Source organism: Erigeron canadensis, chromosome 2 (genome assembly GCF_010389155.1).
Source record: "Erigeron canadensis isolate Cc75 chromosome 2, C_canadensis_v1, whole genome shotgun sequence".
NCBI lineage: Eukaryota > Viridiplantae > Streptophyta > Magnoliopsida > Asterales > Asteraceae > Erigeron > Erigeron canadensis.
The window spans coordinates 39,383,955-39,401,884 of record NC_057762.1 but is presented as its reverse complement, the minus strand read 5'-3'; the positions used below and the strand labels follow the sequence as shown (position 1 = coordinate 39,401,884).

The 17,930-nt window shown below is 33.5% G+C and overlaps 1 protein-coding gene and 1 pseudogene across 1 annotated transcript; both read left to right on the top strand.

Annotated features, from left to right (window-relative positions):
* The first annotated feature begins 458 nt into the window (after positions 1 to 458).
* On the top strand, positions 459 to 4,483 carry LOC122589190 (ent-kaurene oxidase-like). The gene is made up of 7 exons (XM_043761441.1): positions 459 to 673; positions 2,521 to 2,681; positions 2,807 to 2,968; positions 3,064 to 3,204; positions 3,286 to 3,540; positions 3,623 to 3,979; positions 4,060 to 4,483. The coding sequence occupies exons 1-7, from the start codon at positions 520 to 522 to the stop codon at positions 4,366 to 4,368; spliced, it is 1,539 nt and encodes a 512-aa protein (XP_043617376.1). The 5' UTR covers positions 459 to 519; the 3' UTR covers positions 4,369 to 4,483.
* A 4,154-nt stretch (positions 4,484 to 8,637) lies between these two features.
* On the top strand, positions 8,638 to 17,412 carry LOC122588244 (annotated as a pseudogene).
* The last annotated feature ends 518 nt before the right edge of the window (positions 17,413 to 17,930 follow it).

Here is a 17,930-nt window from a genome sequence, read left to right as displayed (position 1 = left end):
TTGAAAGACCACCCCCTATGTGAGAGGTCTTGGGTTCAAGTCTTGGGGAGGACATAAGAAGTTTCTTAATGAGGGCTTGGCTTGGGTAATCCCATGTTTAAATCTGAAGGGGCAGGGTTTACCCTTATTAATTGTCGTGCCTTCGGGCGGGTTAGTAGGACGTTTTTCTCCATCAGGTATTTGAAATAGGCATTTCTACTTCGAGTGAGCTCTCTAGCGCGAGCCCGGTTAAGACAACGTAAGCTAGACCTTCCACTATCGAATCGCGACACGAAGTTTTCATCGAAATTCACCTTTTAAAAAAAAAATCTAGTTTTTACATAATATAATGTACTCTAATAATAAGTTTTCACAAATAACGACAATAATTGCTAAATGGAACAAGTATCAAACCACTTACATGGATCTTTGTATAATATGGTATCAAATTTAAATTCCTCTACACTCACTAGCTTGTCTTCATCTTATATTCTTCTAATTAATTAATTCGTGTCAGAAAGAAAAAAGAGATCGATCGAGATGGATGTGGCAGCGGTGGGAATATCAACATTCGGTGCTCCTGCGGTGGCGGTTGCCGGTGGTGTATCTTTCTTGGCTCTTAAAACTTTTCTTTCTCGACAACAACAACAAGGTGGTGGTAGTGGTAATCCTAATCATCTCCCTTCCATTCCTGGTACTATGCCTCTCTTTCTCTCCTTTCTCTTTTCCTTTTTATATTTTTTGCTTTTCAAGTCAAAACTACTTATTTTGAATTCCACTACTTTCTTTGACTTGTAAATTCTTTATATATATATATCATATATGCTCTGTCTATGTTCCATGCTGACATGCGATTGCAATTGTATTTCATGTAACTCCATGTTTGATGCCAAACGTTATAACCAAGGAATTAATGTTTTCGTTATTAGATGTTCATTTTATTTTTTTTGTTGTTCACATTCTTTTTTTCTTTTTTTTTTTAGTTATGTTTAGATATCTATATCTATACTATCTATATAAACAAACTATCCTCCCTAAAATTTAACACTTTACCTTTAAAATATCTGATTTACTCTTTTAATCTATACTATCATCAAAACTTTATCCCTGAAATTCCAAAAATGCCCTTAAAAAAAACCTTACGCGTGTCTCCACCCTTCCCTGAAGTTGCTCACATAGTATACCAAAAAAACAAACATGCGTTACTGAATTTAATAATCGATGAACATAATTACGCTTACTTTAAAACAACAACGGCAGTTTGCACTTTCTACCGAACTAAGAAACACTTGAGTTGAATCATACATTCATGTAATAACACAGTACCGCTACTTAACCAGTGTTTTTTTCTTATGTCCCGCCGCATCGTGCGGGTACTAAAGCTAGTATCTATATAAACAAACTACCCCCTAAAAATTTAACACTCTACCTTTAAAATCTTTAATTTACCCTTTTAATTTATACTACCATCAAACACTTCATCCCTGAAATTCCAAAACTACCCTTAAAAAAATCCCTTCCCTTCCTTTCCCTGAAGTTGCTCACATAGTATACCAAAATAACACACATGCGTTACTGAATTTAATAATCAATCAACATAAAAAAACGTTTGCTCTAAAACAACAACGGCGGTTTGCACTTTCAGCCGGACTAAGAAACACTTGAGTTGAATCATACATTCACGTAATAACACGGTACCGCTACTAAACCAACGTTTTTTTCCAATGCCACGCTGCATCGCGCGGGTACAAGGCTAGTGTTTAGATACCATGATTCAATCTTCATATTTTGTCAACAATTTTGATGCATTCCCTTTCATTTCAATTTTCAACACTTAATAATCTCAAAAAAGTGTTAATCTTTTGTTAATTACTACTGTAGTACTTTATTTTGCTCACTTCATAGTTCATACACAACTTAAACATCATATTAGCTAACTTGCAAACGATGAGCTGTTCAATGTTTTAAGTACCGATACGATACTTTTCCGGTATTTTTATTATTCAATACCGGCCGGTATTTCCGGTATTTTCATTTTTTTTGAATTTTTTTTAAAATTATTTTTATGATACTTTAATATTAATTTTTGTTATTTGTGAACTTTAAAACTTATATTTTGTTATGAAATACCTATTTGGTATTATTTCTGAGTGGATTATAATTGTATTTTGACTATATTTGTTATAGTGTAACAAGTTTTGTAGGATTTTTATAAATATAATAAAATAAATTAAAATAGTCGTACTGACCGGTAATACCGATAATACCGAAATTTTTTTCCATACCGACATGACTAAAAATACCGATTTTTAAATCATTGGAGTTGTCAGATTGATTTTGCACCTTAGTAGAAGATGATAAATAAATATCTATAAATACACTCTTAAGAGTTTATACAATTTTTTTTATGGGAAAACAAATATAATGCTGCTAGCTTCCCCCTCACAAGAATTTCATCACATGATTGAATAAAGAATTTTTTTAAAAAATGAGCTATATAAGCATATGCTACTAGGAACATTAATATTAAGCCCATTGCAGAGGTACCGGGAGTGCCATTGTTAGGGAATCTGCTTGAATTGAAGGAGAAGAAACCATACAAGACCTTCTCAAAATGGGCAGAAACTTATGGTCCTATTTACTCCATCAAAGCTGGAGCCACTTCCATGGTGGTTGTGAACTCCAATGATCTTGCTAAAGAGGTATGAGGTATCTTTTGTCAATCAAGGCGATTTTAAAATCCGTGTTTACATGTAGCAGGACTCCTCAGTTCATTCTATAAGACTATATTCGTTCTTATAATGATATCTATCATACAATGCTGTAGGCATTTGTAACCAGATTTGACTCCATTTCAACAAGAAAGCTTTCAAAGGCTTTAAAGATCCTCTCAGCTGATAAAACTATGGTTGCAATGAGTGATTATGATGACTATCACAAGACTGTCAAGAAAAACATACTCACGAGTATGCTAGGACCAGCTGCTCGGGTTGGTGCTCTTTCTGCTAATTAAATTCCTTACATGAAGGTTTGTTTGCTTGTCCCCTTTCGGCCATACTAACTAATGATGTTGAATAATACCAGAAAAAACACCGAGACCTTAGAGACATCATGGCGGAGAATCTATCAAGCCAACTTCATGCCTTGGCTCCAAATTCTTCTCGAGAAGCAATAAACCTCAGGCAGATTTTCCAGTCTGAACTTTTTTCGTTAGCCATGAAACAAGTGAGTTTATCTAACTGAGCCTTAATTATTTGCAAAGCAGTTGCTTTTTGAATGACTCAATAAACTGATATTAATTTGCAGACACTTGGGAACGATATTGAAAACATTTACGTGGATGATCTTGGTACCACCATGACCAGGGAAGAGGTATTTCAGGTTTTGGTGCTTGACCCGATGATGGGTGCCATTGAAGTTGACTGGAGAGACTTCTTTCCCTCTCTCAGCTGGATCCCCAACGCCAGCTTCGAGAACAAGATTAATCAAATGTATATCCGAAGAGAGGCTGTGATGAAGACTCTAATTCAAGAACAAAAGAAACGGATAGAGTCTGGGGAGGTAAACCGTACTAATTCATAGTTATTGTGACTATAAATCATATATTATGTTAAGCTAGTTTATGTTTCCCCCAAAAAAACAGAACCTAAACACCTACATTGATTACCTGCTGTCGGAAGCACAACCATTAACTGAGAAACAACTGCTGATGTCACTCTGGGAACCGATTATCGAAACATCAGACACCACTATGGTCACCACAGAATGGGCAATGTATGAACTTGCGAAAAACCCACAGAGGCAGGCTCGCCTTTATGAAGAAATACAAAGTGTTTGCGGATCTGAAAAGATCACAGAGGAGAAGTTGTGCAAGATGCCATACTTATCGGCTGTTTTCCATGAAACATTGAGAAGGCATAGTCCTGTTTCGATAATCCCCCTAAGATACGTGCACGAGAACACAGAGCTCGGAGGGTACCATGTTCCTGCTGGGACCGAGGTCTGTTTAGATGAATATATGAACCATTTTTAATACATTTATGAAACTTATATGTTTATTGATACCACCATTTATTGCAGCTTGTGATAAATATATATGGATGTAACATGGAGAAGGAAATCTGGGAGGACCCTGAAGAATGGAACCCGGAGAGATTTCTTGCAGAGAATGAACCAATAGATCTCCAAAGAACAATGGCATTTGGAGGGGGGAAAAGAGTGTGTGCTGGGGCTATGCAGGCAATGTTGCTTGCTTGTGTGGGGATTGGGCGAATGGTGCAGGAGTTTGAATGGACGCTTAAAGATGGCGAGAAAGAAGATGTCAATACGCTTGGGCTAACGACCCAAAAGCTTAATCCAATGCTTGCTATTATAAAACCGAGAAACTAACATTATGGTAGCTTCAAATATCAAATATATTATCCCTCTTACTGTATCAGTTTGTCGTTTCATTACTAAAAAGGGATATGAATAAATGATTAAACGTATTGCGCTCGACTGAAAACTAACTTAGTATAACTCAGATTAAGAGTAAATCTATATTAGAATTTGTCAATAAAAATTATATATATATATATATATATATATATATTATTAATAGGAAATGGATCATGAATAGTAACTGCCTATGTGGCACATTACTATTCGTCCACGATACATCTCGAACCACCGACCGGATTTTGTTACATCGTATACCGTTCAAAATTTTAAACATAGGTTACTTATTGGTTTTTTATATATATATTTTTTCTTTTTTGATTCCTAACCAATATATTATAACTTTTTTGTAGTCAAATCCCATACCATTATGTACCACTATTTAATTTTTTTTCTTTAGAGTTTAACAAATATATTGAAAACTTTCTTTTAATTTTTCTTTTATTGTTGAACTTTGGTTTGTTGCACATATAAAATATATGTATTTGTTACTATAAACTTTTCAAAGCATTTGTGGTATTGACTTTAGACAAATATCTAATTCATACGCCGATATTTTTAACAAACATATATAGCGACACATCATCAATAACAAAACATAATTACAATAAATGAAACCATCGTTTGCCCTTAATTAAATATATATCATAAACAAACTTATCAATGACATATCGATATTTAGTTAATTAAACTAGAATCATACAACTTTCAATACGACAGTTAAAAGTCCCGTAACGCGGGGCCAAACTTTACTAGTTATTAGGGTGGCAATACTACACCGAATAACCGAATTTGGGTTGAGGTTAATTGGGTTTAGGTTATAGGGTTGACATGGGCTAACACATTTGGTATATGGTTCGTTTAGGGTTGATCTTGTAACATATTTACAAGATGTTAAAACTACATATTCCCTTAAAATAAAATATTATAGGGATTAGTTTCCTGGATTGTAAAAAACTTTGAACGAATGTCTATAGTAGGAAATAACTAAAGTTGTGTGTATTGTATGTAAACAACTCGAAATAATGTTTATTGTATGTAAGAATTTCGTTTCAATCAATTAAAATCTAACAAGTGGCACCTGTATATGGTTGCCACGTATGTTTTCTTACATACAATAAACATTTTTTCGAGTTGCTTACATACAATACATAACTTTAGTTTTTTCGGTCAAAGATAGTTACATTCCAGTAAATTAATCCCAATATTATATACTCCATATATAAATGTTCAATAGGTTTTTTCTCACCAATGTTGATGAGTCTTTTAATCTGGGAAGTGGAAATGATCGTGGGCCAACCCCATCAATAATCCAATATAATGTTCTTTTAAGAAATACAATCATTCTCTCGGAATAAGATCTTTTGAAGTTGAGGTAAAGTTGGATCAATTTTAGCCATTGGATTAAATCCAATGGTCATAAATAAAACTTGATGTTTAAATCTTTAATCCAATGGTTAAGGTTGATCCAACTTTATAAAGTTGGATCAACTTAAGATGATCTCAATGTCATTCTCTCCAATCGGTAATGCTTCGTCCATGTCCACACCAAGCCACTACAATCTGCCTCCGCCACCGACACCCATATTTTTGCTCATTTGTCTATGAAAACTCAGTAATACGAGCAATGTCAGACAAGAAATCCGTGTATTTATGCTGATGGGGTTTCCTATGCCCACAAATTCTTTAAAAGTAACCGATTTTAACAACAGAAAACGACAACTTGTAGACAATTGTTGAGTCAAGTTCGCGAATAGAAGGTGACAAAATCCTCCAACTGTGATGCATCAAATCTCAACGCTACCAGTTAGGGCTTCTCCATTGTATGCAACAAAATTTTGCATCATTTTTGTGTAAAAATAGAACCTTTGTAAACTTTGTTTGTGAACTTCCCCCATGTATTACTCTAAAATTTGAAATTATACATTAACTTTGTTTTAATAAAGTTTATCTTAATATTAATTAGACAATTGTCCTAAAATTCACTTAATCAACAAAATATTAGTGAATTTTATATATATATATATATAGGCTTATTTACCTAGTTAACAATTATTATATTGCACTAAAATAAACCTAGTTTAACAACATTTGATTTCACAAATCTTGTGTAATACGGAAGTATAACTTGCAAATGATTATTAACCAAGTCTAATTCATTCGGTAAGATCTAATAGTATCTTTATCTTTATATATACTAAAAGATAACTGACCTAATTGCTTATTAACCAATCACAAAAGTCAATTTGATAAAATTAAATTTTGATGATGTCACTTTTATATTTACAATTTAAACCTTTACAATTTATTTAATCTTTAATTATAATTAATTAAACTAACTTTATAATAAAAAGTGTGTCGTCTTTGTGTTACAGGAGGTATACCGTATATAGCTGAATTTTCAATACATATCCACCTGGGATAGTATATAGCTTAATTTCCAAAACATATCCATCCCAAATAGATAGATATAAATAACTTGGAATTATTATTATACTATGACTCTATGAGCATATAATCTTCAACAAATTAATTGTTAATTTACGTCGTCATATTTTTTCATGAAATCAAGTTAGTAATATTTCATCACTTAAAATTCATTGTAACATAACTCTTTAATATTTAAGATGACTAAAATAAAAAACAAATATTTCATTAACGAATATATTTTTATTAACGGTTACAAAACACCAAATTATTCATTGGGTACAAAACTGACATAGAACTAAATTTCTTTTAACATACTAAAAAAAAAAATTGCCCTAAGAATTTATCGGCTCTCAATTCTATTAAGTTGACTTTCGTTTTCAAATTTAACTTTAATATACATGTTTTTTTAATCGTCAATTTACACCTTTTAGTTACATTTTTAACCAATAATTTTAATATAACAAATCAAAAATAATACTACATCCATCCCATTTTAAGTGTCCAAATTTGACTGTTTGAGTTTTTTTCTTTCAACTTTGACCATCAATATTTTTGTTTGTGTTATATAACACTTGATATAACATATATGGATTGATTGAGTTTTAATTGTACTTTTCATTGATATAACTTTAATCAACAAATATATAACTCAAACAAAGATATTTATGGTCAAAGTCGAAAGAAAAAGACTTGACCGATCAAAATAAGACAATTAAAATGGGCCGCAGGGAGTAGCTAATGTATATCTAATTGAGTAATAGTTAATATATATCCTAATAGTCCAATCTATCTTATAAATACGAATTAATCAGTTAAAAATAAATAAAATTCAATAAATAAAATTCAATGTAAATATATTTAAGATTATAAAGTAATTCTATTATTATTGTTCTCCCCAAGTTGACTTTTGTTTTTCAATTTTGATTTTAATTTACACTTTTTGATTAATTTAAAAATAATTAATACTTTATCACAGAATGTCTATCTAATAACAAAATATATAGCTAAAAATTAGAGAGGTTACAACATTTGGATTAATACGAATTAATATTTATATAAATACTTTATTTTATATTATTTTTATAGATTAATCGACATTATGTTATTAAAAAAATAATAATATATAAATATATAAGAAACCTAACGGATTATAATTGAACTTATTCAATATACGTACTATCATTATAAATTTATAATCAAAATATATCTCATACATATTGTTTCATACAGTATTATAAATTTATTTATTTTTTTAAATTAAAAATTTCAACAATGATTAAATTAAGATTGTGTTCACAAATTTGGAATGACTAAAATTCTAAATAAATCGACCGATTTTGATAAACTATATGTCCCCCGAATTCTACTATCATCCATTCTTGATATGATTTAGCATTCAGTATTTATATTTGAACATCTCAATTTCTTTTTAAATATATTTTTACATTTTAACGTATAAGTAAATTTTTTTTCATATGTTAATTCTTATATTGATAATATTGTATAACCCGTGTATTTGACACGGGTTTAAAATCTAGTAATATACTAAAAAGATGTCTAAATAGTATAAATATATATTTGATTTCATTCTAATGAATGTCTAAAATGTAAATAGTTAACTACTATATTTGATACTAATTATTAAATTATGATCTTATTATGCATATATAATTTATAATGTTAGTTATTATTTATAAAAAGAAGTTGTTTATATATTTGAATTCGGTAAGAATCAGGGGCATTTTTTTCTTTGCTCGGCCAGGGTGTTTGAATTCTCAGGGCCGCCGCTGAACTGTTATTATTGCTCTCTCGTGTCTCAAAAATTTTCGTTTTAAGCAACGTGGTAATCGGAATGATCTCCCTCCTGTTCCTGGTATGTATACGTTCTTTCTCTCTAGTTCATATCAGTTCTACATAATGGAAACCACAAATTTCGACTTTGAAAGCTTAACATGTTTACAACAGATATAAATGATTTTTCGTAAAATAATTTTGAAATTTGCTTGTAAGTGTACAAACAAGCTTTCCAAGGAGAGCAAACTTAATCACTAAAAACTGTAAATATGCTTGTAAGTGATGTAGTTTCTCACCGCAAACAATTAAATACCGAGTATTACAAGTTGGGAACCAATACGAACCAAAAGTAACAAAGTTCTTTATTTTCTTATAAATCTCAAAACTGATTTAACCCAAAACACCAAGACCCTATTTATAAAAAATCATCAGTAACAAAAGACTCGATAATTAAGGAAATGAATAATATTCAGAACTTTAGATAATCTTGACTATGCTCCTGCATTAGTAAGTGTAAATGGAGACTGCAGAGGTACCAGGAGTACCACTGTTGGGGAATCTGCTTCAGTTGAAGGAGAAGAAGCCATACAAGACTTTTACAAAATGGGCAGAAACTTATGGCCCGATTTATTCAATCAAAACCGGAGCCACCTCCATGGTGGTTGTTAACTCTGATCATCTTGCTAAAGAGGTATCTTTAATTCTTTTGTGAAGTTTTCCAGTTGGATTCAAATTGATCAATCGGTCGTGAGTGTGTAAGTCGTCAGTTTTATTCTAGCATTTTTGTCTGTCATATGATAGGCTATGGTGACCAGATTTGTGTCCATTTCAACTAGAAGGCTTTCAAAGGCATTAAAAATCCTCACGGCTGATAAAACCATGGTTGCAATGAGTGATTTCAACGACTATCACAGAACTGCCAAACGCAACACACTTACTAGTGTCATAGGACCAGCAGCTCAGGTTGGTGCTCCCAATGCTAAAACTCTAAACTGTTTGATGTTAATATCTAATGATTAATATTTTGTAAAAATACCAGAAGAAACATCAAGTCCATAGAGACACCATGGCTGAAAATGTTTCAACCCAACTTCATGCCTTGGCTGCAAGGTCTCTACATGAAGCAGTAAACATCAGGAAGATTTTCCAGTCTCAACTTTTCTCTTTAGCATTCAAACTGGTGAGTTTTCACAAGCTTTATCCGGAAACCATAAGATAATGATTGCAGATACTGATTCTACATCGTTTTCTTCTTGAAGAAATCAAGATATAGAAACCAGATGCAAGATTAAACCACAAGATATTAATGAACTACTAGATTCATTTGATTGATAAAAGAGTTTTAATACAAATAATAAAAGAGAAATACAACTACATAATTAAATCTAAGATATATGGAACAAAACCCTCAGGTGAATAAACATGACAACAGAAACCATAATGGTAAGAAAAGGATGTGACAACGGCTGAAAAGACAGAGGGAATGTTCAGATCCCTAGGTCGCAGGTAGTGATGAATATATAGGCACAACTCTTCCACTTTGGTCCTTGGTCTTTTCAATCTTGGCAGAATGAGTCCTTTCTTGAATAATATCACTGCAAGTCCTTGTACTCCTTATTTACCTACAAAAATAAATAACAAACATAAGTTACCAAGAATTAAGTTGATAATTCAACACCCCCCTTCAACTTGATTCTGGAAAACATCATAAAGCCCCAGTTTTTGACAATGAGAACTATGTTGCAGCTGTGTGAGGCCTTTGGTAAAAATATCAGCAATGTTATTTTCAGAATTCACTTTCACAATATCAATAACACCATTTACCTTTTCTCTAGTAAAGAATAAGTCTAGTTCAAAATGCTTAGTCTTTTCATGAAAGACAGGGTTAGATGCAATTTTAATTGCACCTTTGCTGTCACACAAGATTTGAACAGGAGAGTTATAAAAGACACCAAAGTCATTGAGAACTTTTAGAACCCAAATTATCTCACAAGTAACAGCTAGCTGCAAGTGCCCTGAACTCTGCTTCAGCAGAGGATCTAGAAATGGTGGGCTGCTTTTTGCTTTTCCAAGATATGGGGGAACCACCAAGGAAGAGAGTGAAACCTGTTATACTCTTCCTGGCAGTAACCTGCTTGGCCCAGTCAGAATCAACATTTGCAATGAGATTGAGGTCAGTGTTTCTTTTAAAATGAATCCCTTTTTTCAGGGGACCCTTTTAGGTATCTAATCACTCTAAGAGCAAGTTTTAAATGAGACTCAAAAGGTTTATGCATAAACTGACTCAATATATGAACAGCATATGAGATATCTGGCCTGGTAAGGGTAAGATAGATTAATTTGCCAACCAGTTTTTGATATCCATTCACATTTTCAATTGGTCTATCAGAATCAATCTTAGAGGGGAGAAGTAGACCAGAATCAATGGGAGTTTGTGAAGGTTTGCACCCAAGGAGTCCAAATTCAGTGATTAAATCAAGGCAGTACTTCCTTTGGGTCATGCAAACACCTTCATCAGTGTCAATGACTTCAATTCCCAGAAAATATTTTAATTTTCCCAAATCTTTTATAGAGAATTTTGAGTTCAAAAAATGTTTGCAGTTTTCAATCTCTTTGTTGCAATTTCAAGTTATGACAATGTCATCAACATAAACAAGGAGTGCAACAAAAACATTGTTAGCACTTTTAGTAAAAAGGGAGTAGTCACTTTTTGACTGAACAAACCCATGTTCAATCAAAGCATTGGTAAGCTTTTCATTCCATTTCCTAGGAGCCTGCTTTAAACCATATAAAGACTTTACAAGTTTGCATACCTTAGATTCAGGACCAGAATGATAGCCAGGAGGTGGTTTCATGTAAACAACTTCTTCAAGATCACCATAAAGGAAGGCATTATTAATGTCCATTTGATAAATGGGCCATTGACTAGAGACAACAATAGAAACAAGACATCTAATCGTAACCATTTTAACAACAGGAGAAAATGTCTCCTCAAAATCAATAACTGCTATTTGAGAGTAACCTTTTGCTACAAGTCTAGCCTTATACCTATCAACCTCCCCAGTAGACTTATATTTGATCTTATAAACCCATTTGCACCCAATAGCTTCTCTATTAGGGGGAAGGTCAGTCAGTTCCCAAGTACCATTGTTATAGAGGGCTTCCATCTCAGAATTCATAACATCAATCCATAAAGGATCTTTGCTAGCTTCTAAGTATGAAGAAGGTTCATGCAGTTTATTCAAATTAGACACAAAGCACAAATTTTCAGAATTCAACTTAGAGTAACACACAACATTAGAAATAGAGTGCTTGGTTTTATTATTGAGCACATAATCTTCATATTTCTTGGGAGCTCTAATGTTTCTATTAGATCTTCTAAGGTCAGGAGGGTTAGCTTGATCATCCCCATGAGGTTGAATAGTAATGTTTTGAGTGTCAATATTGTTGCCCTCAAAAGAATCATTGTCATCAATGGGTGTTGCAGACCTGGTAGCACTTGGTGTGCCACCAAGGGATACACTGCCATCACCATATGATGTAGAAGAAACTCTCCCTTCATCATTGGGTCTTTGGGCATTGGTGTTATCATTTTCCAGAAAAACAGACTCAAAAGGTTGAAAATTGTAATCAACTTTATTATTATCTTTAAAATCATTAAGCATTTTAAAAGGAAAGATGTTTTCATAGAATTTGACATCCCTAGAATACAAAACAATTTTATTATCAAGACAGAAAAGTTTGTATCCCTTTTTCTCATTTGAATACCCAATGAAATCACATTTTTGAGACCTACTTGAAAACTTATCACTATTATTTAGAACAGTTGAAAAACATAAGCAACCAAATACCCTAAGGTGAGAGAGTTTAGGTTGAGATTTAAAAATTAACTCATAAGGAGATCTTCCAGACAAGACAAGAGAGGGTAACCTGTTTATTAAATAGGTGGCAGTTAGAATGCAATCAGACCAAAAATATAAGGGCAACCCCCCTTGAAACATGATGGCCCTTGCAACATTAAGCAAGTGCCTATGTTTCCTTTCAACCACCCCATTTTGTTGAGGTGTGTGGGCACAAGAAGTTTGGTGAGTGATCCCATTCATTTTACAGAAAGAATTTACCCTTTGATTAACAAACTCACTACCATTGTCACTTCTGGAAGTTTTGACATTTTTATGAAATTGGTTTTTGATAAGATTATAAAAGGAGACCAAGTTTTCAAATGTTTCATCTTTACTTTTAAGAAGATAAACCCAAACACCTCTACTATAGTCATCAACTATAGTGAGGAAATACTTATATCCTTCTCTGCTAGAGACCCTGTAGGGTCCCCAAAGATCTAGATGAACAAGTTCACCAAGATCATGACTCTTATGAGTGCTCAAAGGAAAAGGATCCCTAGTCTGTTTAGCTCTGTGATAGATTTCACAAGGTGAGAGATGTGTCAATTTCATGTCTAAATTGAGTTTATTATTGAGAGTGACCATAACAGGGTGAGCAGGGTGTCCAAGTCTATTGTGCCACACATTTTTAGACAAATAGCATACAGGATTAACATAATTGAACATTGGTGTAATACCTTTACATTCAAACATATATAGACCACCACTTTGCCTACCATTCCCAATCAGAGTCTTAGACTTCAAGTCCTGTATATAATAGTTATTTTCATCAAAAGAAACAAGCATTTTACTGTCTCTTGCAAGACAGTGCACAGACAATAAGTTAACACAATACTCAGGCACAAACAAAACACCAAAAATGACAACATCTTCAGTAAGTCTTAGATCACCAATTTTAAGAATTTTGGCTTGTGTACCATTGGGGTGTCCAACAGTAAGACCTAAACCAGAAATATCCTCAACATTAAACAGATTCTTATCATCACATGTCATGTGCTGATTAGCACCAGAGTCAACAATCCATCCAAAACTGATTTGTATGGATTTTGTTGAAATGTTATAGCAGAAAAACCTATTAAAGTTTGAATTAAAAAACTTGTTTGAGTTAAAAAAGAGACAAGTACTGAATATTCTACCTGCCATGTTGGCATGAGCACCCTTGGGAAGAGATTTTTCATTCAGAAGAGCCATGAGTCTGTTATACTGATCAGAGGCAAGAGTCATGGAGCTGGAACCAGGGGTAAGAGTCTTGGGAGAGGGTGGTCCAGAAGTGGAAGCCACATTGGTACCAGTTTCATGGATCTCATTACCTATCACATTGTTATTAGACACAGATTTATGATGAGATTGACCAACATTCCTTCTTGCAGTGGAATCCCTACCATAACCAGGTGGGAAACCAACCACATCAAAGCATCTATCAACAGTATGACCATACTTAAAACAACCAATGCATTGAAGATTAAGATTAGGACCCCTTTTGCTTTCAAAATTTTCGTAATCAAACCCTTTAAAGTTGTTGTTTTTATAACCAAAGCTTTCAGTACTTTTGAAATTGTTCTTGTAACCAAAATTTTTCCTTTTTGAATCAAAACCTTTTGCAAAGAAGGCACTGCTTTGATGTCTGGTAGGTGTCTCAATAGGAGAAATGCCCCTATGAGACTCCTCCCTAGAAATAATAGCAAAAGCAGCCTTGACACTTGGCAAGGGGTCCCTGGTAAGAATGTTGCTTCTTATAGGTAAGTAAATATCATCTAAACCCATTAAAAATTGCATAAGCTTTAACAGATTATGATGAGCTTGAATTTCTTTAGCAGCATTACAAGTACAGGTAGGGAGTTTAGCCAGAGCATCAAACTGTTTCCAAAGAGAGTTAAGATTGTGATAGTATTCAGAAATTGGTCTGCCATTTTGAGAAAGAGTACTTATTTTATGATGAATATTGAAAGTAATTGAACCACCAACCTTGTCATAAGTTTCCTTTAATTCATCCCAAACAATTTTAGCATTTTTTGAGAAAATTTGACCCAGATAAAGTTCTTCAGTTACACATCCAAGAATCCAAGACAACACAACAAAGTTACACCTATCCCACTGCCTAGCTAACACATCACTATCATAAGATTTCATGCAAGTACCAGTGATAAATCCCATTTTATTCTTAGTTTCAAGTGCAAGTTCCATGGCACAAGCCCAAACCTTATAATTTTCAGTCCCCTTTAATTTGAAGTTAATTAAAGGTGTTCCCACAGTGTCACTAGCATGCAGATACAATTCATCACCAAAATCAAGTTTGCTTATCAAGGTGGCAAAGACATTTTCCTCACTTTCATAATCATTTTTAGGGTTTTCAGCATTTTCAGGATTAATATCAGGATTATTAATATCAGCCATTTTGTCAAGCAAAGAGCCACTTAAACACACAGAAACAAATATAAGAAACCAAATAACCAAGACACAAAGAACAAGAATTCAAGAAATTAAACAAGAGACCAACCTAAAGAGCAACCAAAAGAGGAACCAGATTCAGGACACTAAAGTGTCAAGACAAGTGTCATTTTGGGGCTCTCTCTTCTACCAAGAACAAGGTTAGAACAATAATAAAGAAAGACAAATAGATAATAATCAACAAAGAGCAGACAGAGACACTTAATCACCAAGAGTACATACACCACATAGCATTTAATCAAAAAAGAGAAGATAAACAACAAGAGATGTCTCCACCTATAGGCCAAACACTCCAGATTCAGAGCCCTCCAAGTGTGAAGACATTTGCTACTGATGAAGTAGGAGAGATAACTTACAGTGGGTAAATCCAAACTTTTGATGAAGGGACAGATATGATAGAATAAGGATTCAAGAAGTGACCAGATCTAAATAGATCAAATCAAACAACTGAATCAAAAATAAATCCGCTTAAAATGGCAAAACTACAACCCTTATATAAAAGAGGAGTCCCACACATAAGCAGATACAAATATATAATATTAAACACACAAAACTCCAAGCCCTATACAAAGGGAAGAAGATCAGGTTTAATAAAATAAGAATCGATCAGATGAATATAAACCCTAATGAGAGTAATATCCAACTGAGATATAGATAAACAGAATATTTTATATAATCAATCGATTTGAGAAAGAAACCCTAAAAAGAGAAATCCCCAAATCGATATAAACCCTAAAAAATAAGATGCGGAAAAATCAATCGATACAAACCCAAGTTTGAATCGAGATGTTGAGTGAACCTGTCTCTGATACCATGAAGAAATCAAGATATAGAAACCAGATGCAAGATTAAACCTCAAGATATTAATGAACTACTGGATTCATTTGATTGATAAAAGAGTTTTAATACAAATAATAAAAGAGAAATAAAACTAAATAATTAAATCTAAGATATATGGAACAAAACCCTCAGGTGAATAAACATGACAACAGAAACCATAACGGTAAGAAAAGGATGTGACGACGGCTGAAAAGACAGAGGGAATGTTCGGATCCCTAGGTCGCAGGTAGTGATGAATATATAGGCACAGCTCTTCCACTTTGGTCCTTGGTCTTTTCAATCTTGGCAGAATGAGTCCTTGTACTCCTTATTTACCTACAAAAATAAATAACAAACATAAGTTACCAAGAATTAAGTTGATAATTCAACACTTCTTCTTCTTCTTCTTTTTTTTTTATGATTCTACATCGTTCGTTATTTGTAAGATGATTGAATAATGATTCTTATAAATATATTATTTTGTAGGCAACGGTAAAGGATGTCAAAAGCATTCACGTGAGTGATCTTGGAACCACCATGACAAAAGATGAGATGTTTCAGGTTTTGGTAACTGATCCACTTATGGGGGCCATAGAAGTCGACTAGAGAGACTTCTTTCCGTATCTCAAGTGGATCCCCAACCCTGGCTTTGAGAACAAAATCCAACAAATGGATATACGAAGAAAGGCTGTAATGAAAGCCGTGACTCAAGAACATAAAAAAATAATAGATTCTGGCGAGGTAAACCGTTCCAGTTCATGATTTGATAATATTAATTACCCTATATATAAAGTTCAGTTTTTGTGCTCAACTAATTATATTTTCTCTCAATAAATAGAGGCTAAATAGTTGCATCGATTACTTGCTGTTGGAGGCACAACCATTAACAGAAACACAACTGCTAATGTCACTCTGGGAAACGATCATCGAATCATCAGATACTACTATGATCACCATCAAATGGGCAATGTATGAACTTGCAAAAAACACAAAGAAACAGGATTACCTCTATCAAGAAATTCGAAATGTTTGTGGGTCAGAAAAGATCACAGAAGAAAAGTTAGGGCAGATGCCATACTTATTGGCTGTTTTCCATGAAACATTGAGAAGATATAGTCCTGTTCCAGTACTCCCATTAAGATATGTGCACAAGGATCCAGAGCTTGGAGGGTATAATATTCCTGCTGGGACCGAGGTTTGTTTAAATGAACATAAACTATATATTGATGATAAGATATATATATCAGTATCTTAAATATGAAAACTATATCTTACTTTATTTTTGCAGCTGGCTATAAGCATTTATGGATGTAATATGGATAGAAAATGTTGGGAGAACCCTGAAGAGTGGAACCCAGAGAGATTTCTCAAGGAGAAAGGACCAATCAACCTGCATAGAACCATGGCTTTTGGAGGGGGGAAACGAGTGTGTGCTGGGGCTACACAGGCTATGTTAATTGCATGCATGGGGATGGGGAGAATGGTGCAAGAGTTTGACTGGAGACTTAAAGATGATACTGGAAAAGATCTCGATACGCTTTCACTTACCACACAGAAGCTTAATCCAATGCTTGCTATCATTAAGCCACGAAACATACAATAGGGAAATATAATATACTTGCATAGTATGTTATGTGTATTTCGGTATGTTATAGAACTGTTGATGTGCTGGGTTAATCGGGTTTGGTTTACCAGGTCACGAGTTTAACAGGTACGGGTCAACTTGGTTTAAATTATTTAGCAGTATGGTTTCGGCTCATTTTGAATAAAAGGGGCGGCAGAGCTTTAACCGAATCAGTTGGAAGTCTACGTTGAATTGTTGAATGGTACGAGTCATGCTATTATAGGCCATTTGGTTTAAATATTATTGGTTTAATATTTCCACGTTTTGTGCGAGTAAGGCTATGTATACAGGCCAGTTGTTTATGAATAAAGGATCACTTTTCTATTCTCCTATTTACCTTCTGCATACATATATAAATAGTTTCTTTAAAGTCATTTATCTTTGTTTCTGCAAGTTCATTCTCGTTTACAGTTTGTGAGCTTTGAGTGTGTGGTTGTAAAGGGCCTGAAGCCAACGGCAAGGAAATCAATTTTTAGTAGACTCCCCAAATAGGGAAA